At 45.6% G+C, this 16,296-nt stretch overlaps 1 protein-coding gene across 9 annotated transcripts in view; it reads right to left on the bottom strand.

Moving 5' to 3' along the window:
• Positions 1-5,156: 5,156 nt before the first annotated feature.
• Positions 5,157-16,296, bottom strand: part of SPECC1 (sperm antigen with calponin homology and coiled-coil domains 1) — an 88,105-nt gene continuing 76,965 nt past the window's right edge. For 8 of the 9 annotated variants that reach the window (XM_068210532.1, XM_068210529.1, XM_068210530.1 and 5 more), the window contains 3 exons: positions 11,728-11,844; positions 11,136-11,195; positions 5,551-10,431 (listed from right to left, as the gene is read on the bottom strand). In XM_068210532.1, coding sequence (XP_068066633.1) covers positions 10,342-10,431; positions 11,136-11,195; positions 11,728-11,844 — 267 coding nt within the window. In that variant the 3' untranslated portion in view covers positions 5,551-10,341. The other variant, XR_011005466.1, reaches the window with a different exon arrangement.

Here is a 16,296-nt window from a genome sequence, read left to right as displayed (position 1 = left end):
GCCCTCGTGCAGAGCCTGTTATAATGATGCGAACTATCACAGGGAAGCACTTTTCCCCCCAAAGGGATGGATTTACATCAGGGTTTTTACACACATTGTTTTCCTAGTGCAGGAACATGTGCCAACAGCCACCTTCTGCTGCTTTACAGCATCTCAGCAAAAACAGAATCAACTTTCTGCAGTGGATACATTTTATTAGAGAAAGATCTGCTTTTGTGATCATGGAAGCACTTATTACAGGCTGAGCCCAGGGAAATTGTGGTTTGTCAAGTCAGACACGAACAGAGAAACCATTATTTCAGGTTCTGATGAATAGGTTGTTTGGGCAAGGTCTCTGTGAGACAGGTAGCGAGGCAGTGAATATTGTGGATTTTGCATTACAGGGAGATTCATGGCTCTCCAAAGCAGCAGAACCTGCCAAGGTCCAGTGGTTTATTCTGGCAGTAACTGGTGCAACTGAGCTTCCTCCCAATACAACTCCTGCAAGGGGAGCCAAGGACAAGTGTGCTCAGCTCTGTTCTACCAAACGTGGTTAAATCCTGCTGGCAGGAAGAACGGGATGAGCCCATTCCCAGATCCTGCCCTCCAGCTGTGCTCTTTGAGCCCTCTTAAAATATCTGGCATCACACACCCTCCAGGAAACACCAACTGAACGTGTGCAACTCCCGGGGCTCGGGGGATCCACAGGTGAGAGGCTGCAAATTTATCTTCTGGAATCTGTAAAGGAGCAAGGAAATCACAGAACCATCGAGGTAAACACAGCCCAGAGCCGGCAGCATGATAGGTGATGAATCCATTCAAGAATTAGAGTGCAACAGCACCATGGCAGCACCGGAGCCCTGCTGGATGCTCAGATGTCAGACACAGATGAATCACCACTACTATTATTTTCCTGGATTCCACTTCCCACCAGGGATTCGCCTCCCAACACTCACGTAGGGAACAGCAGCAGCCCCAGTCTGCTGCTTTCAAGTGCAAGAAGTGCCCCGGCTCCTTTGTTCCGAGGGAAGCCGACTGAAAGGGATCCCGCGCTGCGAGCGGAGCTGCGCCGGGAGAAGGGAGCGGCGCCCTGGAGCGGCCGCAGCCGCTGTCCCCGCGGCTCGGCAGGAGCGCTCCAGCCTCGTACGTGCTGTTCCTTCTGTCGCTGCCGTCCCGGGGGAGCGGAGCTGCCGCTTCGGAGGCCGAGCTCTTCCTGCAGCCCCTGTGATCTCTCCTGCTCCGAGGACTTCCCAAGCGAGCTGTGCCTTCACACCTCCAAGCGCTCTTGGCCCAGCCACAAAGAGCTGGAGAGGAGCCCCACAACACATCCCTGCACACACACCCAGCCAGGGCCCGGCCAGCCCACGGGGCAAGGCTCTGAGCACAAAGAAATCTCCCGAGCCAGTGAGAGCTGAGATGTTCTTGCTGGTCCCGCAGCCAGATTTGCCAGCTCAGACACTCCTCAGCAACCTCAACAACAAATTTTCCTCTCTAAGCCCACAGAGTTAAAGAACAAGCACTGAAGTGGGATTATCTCTGCTGCAAAGGGACACACATATGGTCTGGCTATCAAAAATAAAGGTGGATGCCATATAAGAAGTCCACCTGTCTTGCTGCTTCAGGCACATCATCAAATGGGCTTTGGCAGCCCTGCATCGACCTGTGAGTGCTGCAGTAGTGGGCAGAGCTGTCTCTGGGGTGGTGCAGGGCATCAGCCCAGCACTGGTGGCTTTCAAGCAGAGGAGCTGCCATCCATCCCTTCCCGTGGAGGGCAGCTCCACCCCAAAACTGCCCGCGACCCGGGGGAATCGGGAGAGACAGAGGCACTGCCAGCAGCCTGGCAGCGCTGGCACTGCCTCCAGAGCCCCATCCCCACTCAAGCCTCCACTGGTACTTCTGAGCTGTTTGCCTGGACAAGACAGAGCCTGTCCTGAGCCTGACTCCAAGAAAAGATTCCCAAGACAGAACGTAACCCCTAAACCACAGAGCAGGTACAAAAACCGCCTTTGAAATGGTGCTGCCAGCGACAGGCTGAACTGCCCGGTCTGCCCAAGCCAGGTGAAAGGAATGGATGGTTTTGGATAACTTGCAGGCACCTCTGCATGTTTATTGCCCGCATTATGCTGAGCATTAGCACATCAAAGGCTCCTGGTGAGCCCTGAATTAAATTATGAGGAGAGGAATGGCCCAAGGTGAGGTTGGTAACTGTAGGGCTGCAGGCATTTTGCTGGAAGAGATGGAAAACAAAGAGTGAAATTCCAGGGAAAGCTATTTCCATACTGGAGATTTCAATCATTCGGCAAAACCCTTGGAAAACCAAACAGAAAAACTTCGTTAAGATCGTAAACTGTGGATGAACAAACTTGGATTTTCCTAGTCCCCAGGGTCATTGCCAAATAATAAGTGTGTATTATCCTGGAATCTCAAACCGGTGCTTTAAATTATCTGCAAGAACTCATCTCACAACAATGCAGGTGTGTGAATTCTTTAGAAATTGTTTCATTAGAAAACAAAGAAGTCACCATAGGACTGAAAAGAAAAAATAAACCATAAACGGCTCCACCAAAGCGGTTGAATTAAAAAGGAAGGATTTTGGCTGAGCAGAGTCCAAGGTATGAGAACATCATTTTGAAAAAACTTTTAATTTTTTTCTCTGTTTGGTTTTGTGTACTAACCAGCTTTGGGGGTGGAAAGCCAAGTGCCTCTTCCAGCAGGATTTGTGAAGCGAAGCTGCTGCTCAATCCCGGCAGTGCTGAGCCCTGCACGGGGCTCCCAGCGTCCCCTTTATGCTGGTGGGGCTGGTACAGCCAATCTCCCCAAGAAATCCTTGTGTTTCCAGGCCAAGATCAGCTCCGGAGAAGCTGGACAGGCACTGATACCCTCTGCAATTCAAACAACCTGTGATTGCTTCATTCAGAGATGAGCTGCTTCCTGGGCAGAACCTCCACGAGTTCATACGCCCAGAACTTGCTGAGTGTCCTCCTCACTCCCAATCAACACTTCACAGCAAAAGGAGAAGTGGTTCTGCTCCCTGCCGAGCCCTGACATCAGGGAAATGAGTCCTCAGCCCCAGCCTTTAAAGCAATTCAGGTTCATGTACAGATGTGACATTTGGAGCTCCAAATGAATGCAGTGAAAGGCCTTGAACGGGTGCACCACAACTGCTCTGAATATGGAATTATGCTCAAATACTAGAGAAAAGCAAGATTTAGTTCAAATCCCTCAGCCAGCTTTCTCTGTGCAAGATGAGCTCATGATTTACAAGTATCTGTTATTATTATTATTGAGATTATCTGTGGCTGTCAGAGGACTTAGAAACCTCTGGTGTTCCATGTCCCAGCCAGAGCTCTGAAAACCACTTTTAATCCCCAAAAATCAGGCTGCTTTCACAGGCAGGGCCAGGCAGGTCACCCAGGGGTTAAAGAGCAGCTTAGCTGCGGTGAAGGGAAACTGCAGAATACACACAAAAATACAAATGAGCAAATGCAGGGGCAGGACCAGGACCAACCTTCCTGTGCACAGGCAGCTGCCAGCAAACACTGAATCTGCACTCAGAGCCTGTCTGAACCCCAAGGTCGTTACTACACAGCCCCTGCTGCATTGCTCCATCAGAGATGAGGGTTTTGTTTCATCCACGCTCCACAACCACTGGCAAAAGGAAACCTGGTGCTGTTAAAGCCCAAGAGCTTGGTCAATGTGGTTTCCATCCTTGCAAGACTCTATCAAAAACCCTCTGAGCTCAGTCCCTCTGAAAGCAGAGTCTAATCACAGCTGAAGGGAAGAACTGGCCTGCACTATCCCATGGCATATTATTTATTATCAGTATTATTAACCCCTCTGCAAGCCTCAGACAGAGCTCTCTCTTCCCAGAAGGGCTCTCCAGGCTGTGCAGAGATTATTATTTATTATTAAATTATTTTTATTCAGACACATTCGGGTTGCCTGGGCCGAACACCTTCATTCACAGCTTTCACTGAACCTGCCCTGGATGTAAGTTCAAATTTGGGTAAGGAAAGTAACAAATGTTCTATAACTGAAAAAAACCCAAGAGTCATGGTTGCAGCCTCACTTCCCAGGAGTTTCATCCTGTTGGGGGAATGTTGGGAATGTCCTGAGGAATCGCTCACCTGGGGAGCTCCTTTGTCTCCACGATTAGAGCCTGGGAGTGGCTTCCTGTGAGACAAAGGATGAGCTGAACGAGGATGCAAAAGTTACAGCACATAAAGGTGGAACAAAGGTTTGAACTGCTATAAATTCTGTTTTTTTTTTTTTTTTTTTAGCCAAGAGAAGTTTTAACAGGAGCTTTGCACAGAAGGTGTGCAGCTGTGTGGAGCAGGTTGAGAAAGGCATTTGCTCCCATGTTAAGTCTCTTAATCTTGTTACCTTCTCTTTAACCAGCTTAAACTCTTGCTGAGGGGCTGAGGATGAAGCCTCGGTCACTGCTGTGTATTTAAGAGGGGAAAGCAGGTCATTTTCTGGATGTGTGAATAATATTTACCCACGCTGGCATTTTACAGCCTCATTTTCTTCCTGTTATGCTCAATAAAACCAGTGACTCCCCCACCACCTGACTCTCCTGGGTGACATTTACTCCAGAGTCCTGCTCCATTCCAGTATCAAACTCTGAATAATTCTGTGAGGCTTCAACCACCTGCTTCTGACCTTTGCAGCCCATCTGGAAGACTCTTTATTCTACTCACATTGCTTATGCTTCTCTTCCATCTGTTCTGGCTTCCACCTTTCACCAGTCGGGAAGGGAATTCTTCTTTCCACGCCAATCCACGTTCTCCAAGCACCAGGAGTCACTTGGCTCTGAAAGCACACTGAGCCACAGAGCAGCCCTGGATCTTGTCCTCTCACACCCACCCACAAATCACCCTGGGAAAATACCTGCCTCAGCTTTCATTTTCAGTCTCTTGCTGAACCAAACCTATCCATGGCTCTCACTCAGTGGCCATGTCCACAGAGAACGCAGTTTCCCCACAAGTGAATCAAAGCACCAGGAGTGTACTCTGAAAAAAGACAGCAGAGCCTGGGAGCATCACTTAAGGCCCAGCATTAAAACTCCAGGGCTGAAACACAGTACTTAGGTGGGGAAAGGCCAAGTAGCTTGGGTTATGTAAATGACAACTTTTCCCACAGGGTTTCACCTGCCCAGCTGGACACAAACACACCTGAGAGGCCTGAAGAGCTTTAAATGCCCATTTCTTTTATCATCTCAGTTTTCTTTGCTGACTCAGCAGCTGGATTGTTCTGGTATTGCTGCCACCATCTTTGTGAGACAAAAGCAGCCTCTGTGAAAGTGTTCTGGAATCTGAACCCAGCACCTTTGAAAGCTCTGTGGGTGGAAGGGATGGTGGCTGCAGAAGACTCCAAGGGATGTTTCTGGCACTGTGCACACACTGCTCACCCTCCGCAATGTTCTGTCACTGCCTCCCAGGTGCTTTGAACTCTGGGAGCTGTCATCTCACCTTCCAGATTGCCATCCAAACTGGCCTTGAACGCTTCCAGGGACGGGAGATACTTTGGATTTTGTATTGTGTGTAGGTAACTGAAACATTTCAACAAACCTCAGAAACAGAAAAAGATTTATTAGAAATATTACACAGATTGTGCATCATACATTTTAATAATGTTAATATTTAAATATTAGCATGTCCAAATCTGCAATGCTTTAGTATGTACATTCTAATGTGCTCTTTGTATAAATTAGATTACGATGTAACATCTGTACCCAACAGGGAAAGCTAAAACTGTCAGAGGTGATCATCCCATATGACAAACTCAAACCTGGACCAACAGTCAATAAAAACATTGTGTCCAGCACTGCCCAATGGGACTTGGCACACGTGCAAGTCAAAAATGGAGAGACCATCAGTTGAGAATAAAAAGTTACTTGCAGTTCAGTGAGAAGCTGGTTCTGCACCGTGTCGGTGAGTGAGCGTCGATGGCACTGGAGTTGGTACAAACCAACACAGCTGAGCATAGTAGAACTTATTGCTGGGTTTAGAAATGTCTTAATGCTCCATGCCCTGAGTCTTTTTAGGCAAAAAGCCCTCTTGTGACAGGAAAATGCATAATCTCATCCCATACAGCCCCTGCCTGTGATCAGATGCACAAGGCTCAGCTTTGCCAAGAGCTGGCCCAGTCAGACCCTTGCTTGCTGGTACCCCCAGCACAGCAGGATGAGGGAGGACTGAACAAACCAACAAGCCCAGGCTCGTGTGGTCGTTGCCAAGGAAGGGGCAAAGTCAGGGAAGCCAAAAGGTGGATTTTTTGAAGAGTTCCAGGTCAAGAATCAAACTGGGAAGAACCAATCATTCTGCCCACGTGCACTTGGTTTGGACAAAAAACTTGCACAGAATTGGTTGCATGTACAAAACGAGAGAAAATCTGTAAAAAACAACTTCAAATCACAGAAAGAAAACTGCTAAACCTCAAAGGGACCCTGCATAAGCCCCAAATCCCTCTGCTGAGCACTGCTGCCTTGCTGCAGTGCAGGAAGAATAGGAAGTCTTTGTCTCCTTCATGGTGCCATGACTGTCACAGGCACAGGAAGGGGAGCCTGGCAAAGGCAGCCAACTGTGCTGTGTCCTCTCCTCACCTGCTGAGACTCCCAGGCTGCACTCTTAGGAGGAATGCCCCTCAAGCTGACAGTCCACACAGACTCTCTGATGTCCTTTGTGACAAACAGCCCCAGGTGTGTCTGCGCCCCGTCCCTCTCCTCACATGCCGGCCTCTCCCTCAGTCTCACCAGGAACTTTCTGGAAAAGCTCTTCAGCCCTTCTAGAAAAACTCCTCACAGGGCTGGGCTCACTCCTCACACCTCTGTACCTTCCCAAGCCACAAAACAAACTGTACCTTCTCTGTCTCACCCGAAATCCCAGGAGCAGGACTGCACCTCCCACACTCAAATTCCTTTCCTCTCTGACACTACAGCACAACACGCTGCCACATCCCTCCAGGAATGTCACTGGAACCCCCTTCCTAGCCCTTCTTCTCACATGCTCATCCCAAATCAGCTGTTTGCTTCCCTGCAGTCCCACAGACTCCCCAGGTACCCAGGTGAGTGACAATTCAGGGAGCAAGGGACAAGATTTATCTGCCTGGACACCAGGGAAAGATCCATTACTCCTAAGAGGCAAAGTCAGAAAGGATTTAGGCAGTTCAGGCAAACCTACTGCTCAACACCATCCCTGTCATGTCATCACATTCAGGACATTTTCAGAGAATTCTCAGAACTTCTGTAAAATCTATCCATATACCCTCTTGCTTAACTTCATTAAATTCCCTAACTTTAAAGGCAGCTGGAACTTTAATTTTGCAGCTCCAATCTGAGAAGTCTCACAAGGGCCTGCAGAGTCTCTGAAAACCAGGCCTGCAGCATCTTGCGTAGGATAAATTTAAATTGATACTGAAATTTTAAGCCAGCATGAAAAAACAACAGCAACTCATGAAAATCAAGGTCTAGAAATGTAACTGTGCAATGTTTAAAAGGAAGAGCCCCCTTCCCCCAGTACTGTAACAGTTAAATGAACAAATAAGCAATATCCTTAATTTAAAAAAATAACCTGGAAAACCGTCTCTCAAAGTATCAAAATGAGAAGTTTGAGGATAGAACAGTAACACTGGAGAAAAGGTAAAACCAAGTATCTTCTTCCCTACTACAACTCTGTGTTCTAAGTCTTAGCTAAGTAAAAAAATTAGGAATACACCACTAGAATTGGGTAGAATTAGTGTTTGGTCTATGCTAATGGGGGGGGCATAGGAGAGCAAGCAGCAAAAAAATTGACAGAAACATTGCTTTGCACAAATCATTTGGGAAAAAAAAACCCATAAAACTGCTGGATCCACCAGAATGGTCTGTAAGGGTAAAGTGAGCCTTGAGAGACAGAGCAGTGTCAGAAGAGCCCTGGGAGCAGAGGATGCCCACACAGGAGGTAACACACACCCAGTGGACACTGAGCCACACTGGACACCCTTCCAGTGACCACAGGGTTAAAATTCCCCTTTTTTACATCATTTACTCTGACTTTGAGATGTTTACCAGACACTGGGAATTAGAAGTGTTTTTCTCATCCCTGCAAGTGCCCAGTCCAAAGCCCACTGAGGAATATGGAATTTTCTGTGCTGACTTCACTCCAGCTTTGAACTCCAGCCCGTTGGAGAGAATTGGGATCCCTGCCAAGGGACACCTCCAGGGAAAAGAGCTGCTGCATCCACGAGGCAACGGGGCCCTGCAGTGCAAGTGCCTCAAGGAACTCTGCTGAGCAGAGTTTTCCTCTTCCATCTTATCCTGTATTTTAGAGCAACTCATCTTGGGTTCTCTATGGACAGCAGGGTGTGCTGAGAAATCCTGGAGAGTGAATTCCATCTAGAAAGGGCTCCCCTGCTAGGAATTGCCTGTGGCAGCACTCAACTTCTTGCTCACAGTGCAGGATGACACCCAGCATGCAGGGGCACTGTCAGTGCTCTCCCCTGGCCATTTTTATCACACAGCCTCTCCAAAGATTGGAACTGGACTTTCCAGAGGCAATGGATTAGAATAAATTTCAGACTAAAACCAAGAACAAGAGATGATTTTCTCCTCCCCCAGAAGAGGCACACACTGCCTTCCTCCTGCATCCTCTTTGTTCAAAGCACTCCCTGGCCCTGGGCTCTACCATCTATTCCTGAATCCTGTATTTTGCTGTGAGAACACAAAGTCTGAAATATGTTGTTTATTAATTAAATAGCATTACAAAGTAAAATCAAATCAAACAGCAAAACACTATGGGGAACGAGAGGCTGAGATCAGCCACCTACAAAGCCCTTGAAAGCCTAAAACCAATTTTGTTCTCTGAAATCTCTTATTTCCATTTCATGGGCCTTTTTCCAGGAGGCAGGAGCAGTGAGCACTAGTATTTTTTGCAAGAGAGAAATGATCCCTAGCTCCCTAGGACTAATGTCCACAAAGCATCAGGGTTAAACACAGTAACTAAACACCAACTTTCTCCTACCAGCATGCCCTAAAACAGCCAGGCAGCCTTTACATGCTCTCCCAGACCTGCTCCTAGAACAAATCCAGCAGCCTGTTGGACGCTTCCATCCTTGGAGACAAACACAAAAATTAACTTCATCAGGTGAAATGAGAGAAACAGAGTAATGGCCATTTAACAGTGTCTGTCAGGCATTTTCCTAACAGTGTTACTGAGGTGGGAAGCTGCTCTCTGGCGCCTGAGCTCCGTGGCACAGACGGGTTCCAGTTACACTGTTTGTCATCTGTGGAGTGAAGCTGCACCTTCCATTGGTGCTGATATATGACTGTGTTCCTTTACAGCATAACATCATTTCCAAGCATGTACCAGTGCCCTATGGGCTGTATTTCATGGCCCAGGGCACAGGCTGTCTCCAGATTCCTCCTGCCTCTAGGCAGCAATGACACAGCTGTGCTGACCAGACAGGAGCAACAAAGAAGGAAGAAGTTACTCCACTCAATCCACAAAAAATATGAGATGTCACTGTACTGCTCACCTGATTACTGGCACCTTCCAAAGTAAAGCCATTAAACTGCATTTGCAATGTTCCTGTGATAACTGTGCCTGCACAGTCAGCCAGGAAACCAAGCTCTATCTTCCCAGAGTAATCAAGTAATGAAGTTGGAGTAATAAACCTATTTTTCCTCAAAGAGATTATTTCTGTTTGAGCTGAAATGAAGTCCCAGCACCTAACAGGATCTTTCAGAGTTATTTCACTAACTGGTGATGAACAGAGGGTGGTTTCTGAGTTACAAATGATCCTGTTACCATCCTGCTGGTTATGCTATGAGTAAATTAGTGCAGTTATTGGGTGAGGTGTGTGAGAGTAACTCAGGTTAAGGTTCTACAACTTAAGTGCATCTGTCAAGGTGTTTTATAAAATACATGGAGGCAAGAAAACAACATGTACTTGGGATGAGTTAAGCATGTTTTGGCAAGAAGAGCATTTTTGTGAGCTTCTGTATTAATATTAATCTCCCAGCCTCCCTTGAGTGCCAGCATAGTCCACATTGACTTAAAACTTCATTGTGTAGCAGGTCTCCTGTCAAGGCAAATGTTGTTAGCCCAAGGGATCCTCTTCAGAAATTTCCCATGTGTGCTTGAAAACGCTTTGCAATTCCCATGTGGGAGTAAGTTTACCAATGGATTTGGTTTGCAAAGGTGGACAACAGGGAATTATTTGGTTGCAGTCCCAGATGGAATCGAAACTACGGAAGAGCTTCCTTTCACACTAAGAGCTTAGGTTGGTTGTGGAAGAGGAGCAAGCAGGTTTTTAAAGTGATCGAGTGCATCTGTAGCATTCTTTGTTCTCTTCCTCACTTGTGTCCACCTCTTGCTCTGCAGCTCAGGTCTCAAAGTACTTGTAGATCTGGGCCACGTACTGCATGACGCTCTGCCAGTCGGGCCGGTCCGTGTACATCATCTCGCTGAGCTCCTGCACAGACACAGCACCACGCTCAGGCAACCCCAGCACGGCTCCTCTGAGCCCCCTCAACACTTCTGCTTCCACTCCTGAGCCCCTTAAAGCCATCAGGACCACTGGAATGATCCACTGGCCAAGTGCAATTCTGAAATCTGTTAATGCATTCTACAATCTAAAATATTTCTTCCATCTGCAATCAAAGATCAGTTCTCTAAATTACTTCATTTAAGATGATCCTTCTTTGCTTCTGAATCTAGCTCATGAATCCCACAATAGTTTTCCCTTCATATTAAACTTCTCTCTCCCTTGTCATATAGTTAATTTTGGAAAAAGGTTTTTTGAACAGTTTAACATCTTTCTGTTACTTAAAGCACTAAAACAAAAGGAAATAAAATGGTGCAATCATTAATATGATGGTGTAATATGGCAAGTCTGTCCATAAATTATGAATAATCTGCAGCTGGCATCCAAAAGAAGGACATAATCCATACCCTCATTTCAACACTGGATGTCCTTCAGCAGGTCCTCCAAATTGCATTTATTCTGTGATTCTACAAATAATTTCTGGAAGTTCCCCTAACACCATCCTGATGATGGTGGTGCAGCCCTCCCCAGCACTGTGAGACACTTTGAGTGCAAGGTCACTGACATAGCAACAAGGAAAGGTGTTGGAATGGTGTTTGCAGCAAATGCCCCCTTGCTAAAAGGTTACTCACCAGACTGGGTTTTATGCCCACACTTTCAGCAGCTTGAAATGCCAACAGCAGATTTCTCTTCTGTAAAAATGAAAGTCCAAAAGGATTAACATCAAAGCACTATTTCTGAACCTTTCCTTGCATCTGGTCACCCAGTAAGTTTAAATGAGCAGGTGTATTTGAAAAGTAAACCCCTGGATTCATAACTGCAGACAAGCAGACTCTTTTTAGAGTCTTATTCACTCACAAGTTCTTTGTCCTTGAATAGCTCATCTACTTCTGCCTGAGTGACACCCTCTGTTTTTGACAAATAGTTTGTTGTGAAACTGGTTACAACTGGAGGAAAACCCACTGAAGTTCTGTCTTTGCTATGAGTGAAAGGTTTCTGCAGAGGTTTTAATTAATATAAGGCATTCTCGTACATAATATAATTCTTACTGTGATGGATACTGTCTTTGTGTTTATTTGCAGCACTCACTGGACTCAGCCAACTTGTCACTGACTCATCACCCAGCAGTCCCTGCATTTCTCTCTGGGAGTTCACTGTGGGTTTCCTTCTCCTTTTCATCCATTCTGTTCACTGTGAATTCTGCAAATGTACTACACAACTTACTTTGTCCTGGCTGTTGAGCTCCTGGTAAGGAATATGTGCAGGCAAATAAGTGTGCAGGAGAGCACAAAAGGCCAGCCCATCACTCCAGCTGCTGCTGAAGTTGGTAATATCAATATTCTGTAAGAGAAAACATGAGCCATCCTTGAACAGTGCTACACAACAACAACAAAAAAAATCTCAAAACAATAGTTTTTATGCAGCCATGGAACAAAAAACCCAGAGCTGAGCTAGAATTATCTGTGGTAACACTCCCTCCACTGCCACCTCCAAAAGGAGGGAGGTGAAGAAGAAAAATTTGCAAAGAAATAGTCTAATAGAGTTGGGAGTTTGTATGGACAAAAACCATCTTCCTTGCCTTGTTTCTAGACACTTGGATTGTTCTTTGCCAGCCACATCTCTAACTACAAGGCTGCACTCAGGTGCACAGAGCAAGCCCAGTTTCCCTGTTCATGACAGCTGAGGTCCATGGGGTTGCAGTGATGACAGAAACAGAAAATGGTATTTTGAAGTCATCCCATCTGCAGAGAACTCCTTTAAAACACAAGATTTCTGGGGATACAGAGTGCACTCGGGGTTCTTCCCTGGCTGCTCTCACGGGACACAGCTGCAGTTAAAACAGGCCCATGGCCCAGTTCTGCTCCTGTGAACAAGGTGACCTTTCTGATGCTCCTGTTTGCACTGCCTGGCCATACCAGCACACGAAGGAATTCCCATGGCCAAGTCTTGCTGCTGTAGCTGCAAATAGCAGCTAAAAACAGAACAGTGAACTGACACAGAGCAAGAGCTGCTGGAGCAGGGAGGCTCTGGGACATGATGGAGCTGCACCATCTCCCACCCTCCTGCAGGTGTGGAGTCACCTCCAACCCTCCTCAGCAGCCACATCCTGCTGTGTGCTCAGCTTCAGTTCACACTCCCCACCCCTGCACTTTCTTCAGTTAGCTATTTTCTCATTTCTTTCAAGACTCCCCCAAAGACAAGGCTTTTACTGCATCTCTCATACAACAGCTGATGCAGAAACTAAAACCCAGACAGGAATTATTTCAGCATGTGCTCCTTGCTTCTGATGCCTCACTGATTAGTTATCCAACCTGGACTTGGTCCAGTCAGACAGGATTTCCAGTTAGTAATAAATGTCCATAACCAAACATGACTCAAATTGAAGCAGTAGAGAATATTTCAGGTTAAAATACTTTGTCTGTAATAAATCTACAACTCTAATGGGCTTAGAAAGCAGCTGACACCCCCACACTGCACCAACCACCACACTGTAGGGCTCTATTAACATCTGTCAGTCGAGACAATACAAAAATGAGGCATTGGCTGAACACTGCTACAAGAAAAAAAAAATAATTTGCTTTGAAAGCTGCCTGGGCATTGCCTATTCCATACAGTTCCAACTTTTTAGTTGGAAGTTCAACTTTGTGTGTATGGAATTGGCTGAGCTGGATTATTCTGTTTTCTTGAAGTTTCAGACAAACAAGTTCCTTTCTATTTATCAATCTGCAGTTAGTGGGAAAGGACTCACTGCCAAGTTACAGAAGTGTTTTTACTGAGGCCAATATGTTTTATCAGCAAATAGCTTATCAGCAAATGCCAATATTCTCATTTTATACTGTAGGATAGAAATGGAAAATGGAGGTGGTTCCTCCTCTTTCCCAAAGGCCATGGAAACAGGAACAAACAGAGCCTTAGTTATGCAACAGGACTAGACAAAAAGGCAAAGCTTGTTTGTGTAGGAACGTTGTATCTATCCTCATTTTTGTGATGCTACTATGAGACATGTGAGATACAAAACTGCTCCTTCACACAGTATTTCACTATCCCAGAATCAGTTTAATAATTTTACTTACCTTTGTAATTTTCAATACACCTAAAGCTCTTCTCCTCTTCCCAAATCACAATATCTACACGTAAGAAGTGCTCATGTCTACACCAAAACTAGGTCAAAAAATCCTCACCTCCCCAACAGTGTTGTCCAGCCAATCATCCTCAGTAACTTTTGGATCTAAGTCTTACAAACAAGCAAAAGTTCAAGGATGGGATTCTGCTGACCATGTTTGAACCACGGATGAAATCTGCTGCAAAGTGGTTTGCCACAATCAACAGCCAAAACGAACTGAAATCTGAATTTTTGTCCTAAATGCAAACCCAAAACGAACATTCAAAGGTTCAGCTCAACTGTTCAGTTCACAGTACAATAAAAAATACCTAGGCATACTCAAGCCCACTTAGTTCCATTTTTACATCTAGCAAGAATCAATGAATGTTGGGGTTTTTTTTCGTTAAGCAAATGCATTTCCATTTCATACACAGTCCAAACCCCTCTCCCTGGCACTTCATCTTGGCTTCTGTTTTAGATACTTTTCAGTTTGGGATATAAGGCCATGGTAAATGAAAAGTGATCTGTGTTTTGCTACATTGCAGCTTTATTTGTAGTACCTCCCCACTCCACCACACCAAGAGGAATTAAGTCAAAATAGAGACAATTCTGATTTCTCGTAAGATCTCTGGCTCCCCTGAAGCCATTAAAAAAAAAAAAAAGGAAAACAATTTAGGGAATGAACACCTCGGAAACTATTCCCTGCTCTTGATTATTTTGGCAGCAGAAGCCGTCTCAGTCTTGCTGCCACACCTCTCTCCCTATTCCCCAACAAACAGCCCCTGAATATATGGGAGCTATTTGTGTCCATGCTGATTGTTAATGCACAATCCCAAGCTGCAGGAGGGTGATTTCTGTGTCCCGGTGTGCTCACAGCAGAACCCCCACCCCAAGCTCTGAAAAACTGCATGTGGCTTCTCATGAGACACCCAGAAAGGGTGGCAAACACTCTGAACCATCAGAATGAATGCAGGGAGAAATGGGAAAATGGAGCAGGGATTCAGATCAAACTGAATTGCAGCATTCACCAGGAAGGGGGGAAAAATTTACTGTCATATGGTCACAGTACATCCTGTGGTCAGTGGTACCCCAGGGTCTGTCATCAGCACTCCTGCAGTGTCACCAATCAGTGGAAACACTTAACTCTCTTCATGCTCACAAGTGAACTCCTCTACATGCACTAGGAATATTCAGACACTGGGATCTGGAAGCACAGCTATCAAAGTACCCAGTAGGGTCTGTTTCTATGAACATTAAAGTAAAATTAAAAAAAAAAAAAGAAATATCCAGGCAATGTTATTTGGATAACAAATGTACAATCTAGGATATTAGTGTCAGGTCAAGCCTAAAAGACACAAAACACGTGGAAGTGATTGACCTTAGACCCCCATTCCAGGAACAGGACCTTTCCTGCAGATAACAGAGCCCTTGGGGAGCCCTGCTAAAGACACCCAGGGAAATCTGTGTGATCTGTTCTCACTAAAAACAATTCTTTGTTTGTCTGAGGAAAAAACCACCACCCCATTAGATTTCACTCGATCTTTGACTCCAAGCAAAAAGCAACAATGACATCATGCACTCTTCATTACAGTCTGAGTAGGTTAAAATCCTGATACAAGATATTCCCACTATGCACGTGTTACTGTGCCCACAGCAATGGCTCTGAGTCATAATTTTCTCCCTGAGAGCCAGAATAATCAATTATAGACATGAATCAGCTTGAAGCTAGCCTGGAACTCTGAGGAAGAAAGCCTGCAAGAAATACAACCTGAGCATCATTATTCCATTCTCTCAGCATCCAGCATCCCTTCCTGCCTCTCCCAGGTTATTGGTATGGAATGGCACACCAGGAACCTGCCAGGGTGGCTCATCATGGGGGTTCAGCCCATGCAGAATATAAAATTAAATACTTGAAAATAAATCTATTGAGCAAATAGATTCAATTTATTGAATCTATTCAATTGCCTTGTTTTTAATAGCAGCTCTCCTTCCAGTGGCTCAGCTTCCTCCAGCTCATCACTACCCAGGCCCCCACAGCTCCTCTTGAACAGCTCATTGGTTTTATGTGGATATATTTAAACACATGTCTGAACAGAAGCCACAGCTCTGCACATCTGAACTCTGACCTTTCTAATGCAAAATGGATCAAGGTACCTTGACAGGCAACTTCCAAAGAAGACCCAAACCCACCCATCTTTAACAACTGCTGCACTAAACTGCAGCTCTAATTTGATTTATTACACCCTAACTGGCTGGGGCCAGGTTAACAGGGTTCAGCCAAAGAAGCTCTATTCAAAGGAATCTTCAGGGTCTCACTGGGCATGTTCCAAACACTTCCTAAGAAGTAACGTGAGGAAAGGATGGCTCCTTTCAGCCTTCTAAACAAACAAAACACTCCAGTTCATCTGAAATGCTCCAACAAAGATATGAAACATCTGGGCAATCTACTGGAACTATGGGTGAATGAGAAGTGTGGTAAAGTCCAGTTAACAGGGATGAAAGGCATGAATGCCTGAAATTAAAGGCTGCCTGGATTCTTCTGTAATTGCAGGGTACATGCAGATGACAACTGCACACAGCTATTTTCAATGGGGAGCTGCAAGTCTGAAGTGATTTGTACATCACATTCAGTCCATCTACTACCAGGAAGCTTTCTGAATTCTCTTACCAATATTTTTCTCTTAAATGGA

The sequence above is a fragment of the Anomalospiza imberbis genome, chromosome 20, assembly GCF_031753505.1.
Source record: "Anomalospiza imberbis isolate Cuckoo-Finch-1a 21T00152 chromosome 20, ASM3175350v1, whole genome shotgun sequence".
In the NCBI taxonomy this organism is placed as follows: domain Eukaryota; kingdom Metazoa; phylum Chordata; class Aves; order Passeriformes; family Viduidae; genus Anomalospiza; species Anomalospiza imberbis.
This window is presented reverse-complemented; position numbering and strand designations above follow the sequence as displayed.